General features: G+C 40.6%; 1 protein-coding gene across 12 annotated transcripts in view; it reads left to right on the top strand.

Moving 5' to 3' along the window:
- The window catches only part of kif1aa (kinesin family member 1Aa), an 84,996-nt gene that overhangs the window by 46,932 nt on the left and 31,970 nt on the right, over nt 1-6,094 (top strand). For 9 of the 12 annotated variants that reach the window (XM_014011029.1, XM_014011033.1, XM_014011038.1 and 6 more), the window contains one exon: nt 1,448-1,756. The exons of the other annotated variants lie outside the window; for them this stretch is intronic. In XM_014011029.1, the coding sequence (XP_013866483.1) occupies nt 1,448-1,756 (309 nt within the window). The remainder of the gene's footprint in view (nt 1-1,447; nt 1,757-6,094) is intronic. 12 annotated transcript variants of the gene reach the window in all.

The following is a 6,094-nucleotide window of genomic DNA, read 5'->3' as shown; positions in this document are numbered from 1 at the left end:
ATATATATATATATCATGACCTGATCCAGTCAGAGGGGCTGTAGGTCGATGAGGAAGGAGAGATGCATTTTTCTAAATAAAATAAAGGTGTTTTTAAAGTCATTGTATAATGTTTAAGTTCCAACGTTGTCGGGGCGGAGCCAGAGGTTGGCCAGGGTGGTACTTGCCACCCCTGGCACCTGATTGACCACCACAGGTGCCACACCAAAATGATTGACAAGTGGGGTGGGGTTTGCATATGGCACTTCAATAATGGGCATACAACGAGAAACCTTTTTTGCTAGCCGGGGTATATCATGGGTATTTCTCTTGGCTACCACTACAACGAATTTCACCTCAGTATCTCTGAAAAGGGCTTTAGCAGCCATCTTGGATTTTCTATTTGAAATCGTTTTTGTAAAAGATTGTTTCTTGACAACTACTACACAAATTCAGCTATGTGTTTAAAAATGGCTAAATTATAGCCCTTTGTGAATTTAGCATTAGCATTAGCAGTTACGATCAGCAGGTTTTTTTAATAATTCTTAGCTACAATCGCACACAAAATGTCAGCTTAATATTTCTTAAAACAGCTAAATTAGAGCCATTTGAAGTTACATGTGGAGGCTATCTTAAATTTAGAAATCCAGAGCAGCTGTTTTTCTTTCTATGTGCCCCCCTAAAAACCACATTTGCCACCCCTGTGTCACCCCATTTAAAAATGTCTTGCTCCACCCCTGAACTCTGTAAGTACTTGATATTGGTACTTCGTATCTGCAAGTACACATACTGAAGTACTGGAGCTTGTACTCAGTTTGAGAAAAAAAATGGTATTGGGACACCTGTACTCTGACCTAAGGATAATATTCACAAAACCATGGATAACAGCACTACGGTAAATGAATACAGCTAAACAGGTGTAGGGGATGTACAGGAAAATGTGCGTTTATACTTTAGGCAGATTTTAAACTTATCACTATTTTTTGACAATGATGGAGGGCTGATTTGAGTGAATACCATAATAATATGATTCATTACAGAAAAGCTGAGTGAATAAAGAAATAAACCTTTAGTTTCTATTAATGGGAACCAAATGGGTTGAAGTTGTAGCAGGAGGTAATATGACCTTGTGTTTGAACATATCTGGAACATCCTGGCTTCTTTGAGACTCTAACCATACGTCCTCATGTTCCATCATGTAGTTCATGGTCTTATGCTCTGAAATCCTGCTGCCTCTACACAACCTTTTCTCACGTTTTACCTTTCACTGCAGCTGTAGAGGGCAAATACTTTCCCCGTGCGTCATCTCAGTCTCTGCTCTCCACTTCACATTTTGGCTCAAAGGGAGGAAGGTTTTCTCCTGCAGTCCGCCCTCCCCTCCACCCCATCCCCACCCGTTTGTTAAAACAAGTGTGTGCTCTTTATCTAACTGTACTAACCTGGTTCCCCGTGTCTCTGGCTGCACCAGAAACCCCATTTTCAACACATGCATGAGCGAGCGCATGAGTGATCCCACCCCATCCCCGACCCTTTCCAACTCTGAAATTACCGAGCTGGCTGACTCACAGAGGGAGGGTCGAGGGGAGGAGGAGGACGAGTTGGAACAGTTGGAGGACCTGGATGATGATATCTTTTTGGACGACCCGTGCTTGGAGCTCGGGGTGGAGGAGGATGATGAGGATGAGGATGATGATGATGAGCGAGAGCTTTGCCGAGGCTCCGGCGAAGGCCAGGACCCCTTTTACGACCGCTCGCCATTATTCAGTGTAGTGGGAAGGTTGGTGAGGTTTCAGGAGCATGCTGGTGGAGGAAACTAGCTCTTTCACACTGAGACACGGAGTCTTGTTCTCCTGACAGAAAACAAACAAGATCTAATGACAGAGAACATCCACACAGACCTCGATCTGCTTTGAACTAGAAACAAGTTAAATACAAAGCACGTTTTTACTACATACATTAGAGTTTAGTTGTTTTTTTTTTTTGTTGCAGTCTCATGTTTAAAACTAACCATCATTTCAGTTGACAGTTTTTATTTATTTATATTTCATTTACTGATCAGTAGAGGTGTAACAGTGCATGTATTTATACCCAACCCTCATAGTTCAGACATCTGTCAGTCAAAGATTAGTCACAAATCACCTGCACAGATGAGAAACTCTAAAACAGAGGTGTGGCCCTCAAAGGGCCAGTTGTAATGTTTCGTGTTTAATTTCAACTCAACACAAATCATCTCACTCATGAGCACAGCTAACAAACAATAACTGAGCTCTACATGGTATTTCCTGCATAGAAACAGTGCTTAAAACGTCCTCTTATAAACGCTGAAAAGTACTATGTGTTCGACTGACTAAATGTGAAATAAATAAAACAGAAATACTATTAGTAGGAAAAGTAAGAGCGTTTTACTCACCTTTGAGTTCTGGTGAGTAGCTGCTGTCTTGAATTCTGAACTCTCCCACTTTCCAACAGGGAATTCCCACTGGAGGTGGGGTTCCAGTTTAAATTCACAACTTGTAAGTGGGAAATCCCACTTCCCAGAACAGCTGGGAAAAGTACATTTTCACAGTCTACTGCAAAAGTAGCCTGTGAAAATGCAGCGAAATTAAGATTTTACGCAGTGAATTTCACCTTGAACCCTGTGCAGCTCCACCTTGAGGTGGGATGTCATCATTTCAAGGGTAAAATAATCAAGATGCATTATGGGAGATGTAGCTTATGGTCAATGCTGGCTTTTAAGCAGCTTATTTTAAGACTTTAATACATCTTTGAAGCTCTCGAGGACCACATAAATGTCTTTCACAAGACAGCTCAGTCTGGGATTGACTCATGTTCTGTCCTTCTCTGATCATTCTGAAAAAACATGGAGGCAGGAAGGCAGAATAGGGCCTACCTCTGATGCTCCTCTGAGCCACCAGCAGAGGTAGTATCAGAGCCACGCAGACTGACTTGTGAAAAAACCCTGTGGTGCTGCAGTTAAAAAAATGATAGTGAGCTGAGGACATCAGTGAACGACAGCAGGATTAATCAACAAACAGATTTATTATGGAGGGAATATTAAAGATGACGCAAAACAACAAATTTGTAGTTAGTTAAAAAAAATATTGAACCACGGGATCACTGAAGTACGTTAATTCAGTTTGTTTTGTTTGATACAGAGCAGACGTCATCACACAATAAATACATCGCGGTCCACTTCAGCCGAGCTGAGATCTGCTCCGCGTCTCTTTTGGTTTGGTGCTACTTGGTCCATTTCTGAATGTGTACCTGGCTGCCTTCGCCTGTGATGTTATGAATGAGTGGAGGAGGATTAAAGCTGGACGGGTCTGTGCGGTGATTTCGCAGAACTGTCTTGTGAAAGAGGCTATAAAATGCAGTGGTTGGCCACATTTGGCCCACGGGCCTTGGGTTTGACTCGTGATCTAAGGCATACCTCATCAGAGCAAAGTAAAAATATCTGCCTGTCTGTTTCAAACCTGCTGTGCAGAAAAGTTTTGCCTTTTCATTGATCTACGCAGAGTGGAGACTGAGAGGTATAGACAAATCAAACGGGTCATAATTTGCATGTTTTAAAGTATTCTCTGGTTTCCAATACATGTCGTTAAAACATCAGGTGTTCAAGTGTCACTTGTGCTTTACTTTGGTTTTGTCTTAGTTTCAAAGTATCAAAACATTCACTGTATAAAATAATTTTCTTTATGAAAGGAGTTTGGCGTACACACCTATGAGTTTCAAGGTTTACCTGACACATTTTATTTTTAGTTTCATCTTTATTAAATGTTTTTGTTGTGAAACACTCCCTTCATTTTTAACAAACATGTTCATTAGTCAGTCCACAGTGTTCAGGTCTCCACACTTGTCTGAGACATGACTGCGTAAGTGTGTGTCTCACGTGTCACTAAACACAAACTGAGGTTTGTGTGGGAATAAAAATCACCCATCACTTGTCAAAGCACAGGCATCTCTGATGGATTAACTTGAGATCTGATTTGCATAAAACAGAGAGCGACGGTGAAATGTTCTCACCATGCTGTGAAACCTGAAAAAGTCTGACACGTTCTGGAAAGATTCGTACGAGCCGGTGTCAAAGACTCAAAATCTCAAAGATGAAAGAGCTGGTTTCTTTTGCAGCTGTCTCTTTTAGGCATGCCAGAGCACAAATCTTTTCATTTTCACTTTTTTTGTCAGTTTTTTTACTTGAATACATTTGATTACAAACTACTACCCCTATTTTGTACAAATTACCACTCTAACCCAGGTGGTGCGCTTTGATTTTTGATGTCATTCGTTGTTTTTTTTGTATCAAGCTGTTGGCAGTTTTTATTCGAGCTGATCCATGTTCTGTAGTATGATTTCTGCTGTTCCATTTGCTTTTAGGTTTTTTTTCCGTTGACGAGTTGAAAGCATTTTTTTTTTTGTTGTTGTTTTTTGTCCTGAGCATGCCTTATTTGCACCTCACCAATCTTGTCATAAGTCTTCCCCCTTTAACACTCCATCCCTAAATGTCTATCTGTCATGGAAAATGTGGTCCTTGGCTCAGATTTTAGTTGAAAACAAGATGGCAAAAAAGATGACTTGTTCGTCTTTTTTTTCCTTTAAGAAATGTGCAATCTCTTAAAACAGCTGAAAAATGTTAACAGTGGGTTGCAAAAATATTCACCCCTCTCTTTTGTGTTCCTAATATTTTGTCGCTGAGTTAAAATGCATTTTCAATTCGATTATCAGTGATAAATCTACGCAGAATGCTCCAAGCTAATATGTCTTAAATATATCTCCTGTATAAAACTGAAAAGTGGTGTATACAAATATATCAGCACCCTTTACTGTACCTGTGAAGCCCCAACCATTACCTTTGAGACAGCATGAAGATCAAGGAACTACACACAGGTCAGAGATAATGTGAAGAAGCACAGATCAGAGTTGGGTTATAGAATATATCTCAAACCCTGTCTATTAAATGTATTATGATGGTTCCACCGCAATAAACATGCACAGAGAGGTTCGTCCACTAAAACTGACAGTGAGGGAAAGGACATTTATCAGAAAGCAACCAAAGATAACCTCGATAGAGCGAGCCGAGAATCAAGCACGTGGAAGGTGTCCCATGCCTGATGCAAACCTGACACCTGTCGTCATGCTGAGAACACCATCCCTCACTGTGAAGCACGGTGACGGCAGCATCATGCTATGGGGATGTTTTTCACAAACTCAGACAGGGACTGAGAAACCAGTCAGAGTTGAAAAAAAGATGGATGGAACAAATTCTAGAGAGATTCTCAAGGGAAACCTGCTGGTGTCTTCCAGAGATTTAAGATGGGGATCGAGGTCCACCTTCCCACAAAACCCCTACCCTAAACACACAGCTGAAGCAACAGATAAATGTCTATTAGGTTCAACAGTTTTACCATTAAAGGGGACATATCATGCAAAATCCTATTTTTAGGCCTTAAATACATTTTGTTGTGTACTCGGAGATTCAATGAGTGCAGATAAGTTGAATTTAATCATTTTTATGTTGTTTTGTGAACAATAGTGTCAGAATTTTTTCTGCAAACCCAGCAGGTCGAGGCAGGTGACCACCTGTCCTGAGTCTGGTTCTGCTGGAGGTTTCTTCCTGTTAAGGTGGGTTTTTCCTCTCCACTGCTGCCGGTGTGCTGCTCAGGACGGAGACTGTGAAGAAGCAAAGATTTGGCGAAGTCTGCTGGCTTTTTTTTTTTAGATTTATTGGGCCTCATGCAAGAACCGTTCGTACGCTCAGATTTGTTCTTAAGTTGTGCGTACRAGTGATTTAGGAGAATTTGTGACATTCACTAATGTTTTCTTATTCTAAGATTTTTTTCAGATACGAACAAAATTCACGAGTGGTCCAGACCTGTCGTACATTTTACGAGCAGTCAGTCTGCTGTTATCCAGACGGGTTTTCTTCATTAATAACTTTATATTTCATTAGTTTGAAGATATTTTGCGTTGAAAATAAATCACACTCTATGATTATCTTGACAATAGACTATTCTGATGAATTAGAGTTATAATTTTAAATGTAATAATTTAGACTAACAATATAAATTGTCCATCCAGCTGACTTATCTGGGATCGGGTCGCGGGGGCAGCAGCAGAG

Source organism: Austrofundulus limnaeus, unplaced genomic scaffold, assembly GCF_001266775.1.
Source record: "Austrofundulus limnaeus strain Quisiro unplaced genomic scaffold, Austrofundulus_limnaeus-1.0 Scaffold76, whole genome shotgun sequence".
Classification (NCBI taxonomy): Eukaryota; Metazoa; Chordata; class Actinopteri; order Cyprinodontiformes; family Rivulidae; genus Austrofundulus; species Austrofundulus limnaeus.
The sequence above is the reverse complement of the archived record's forward strand: the minus strand, read 5'-3'. Positions and strand labels throughout refer to the sequence as shown.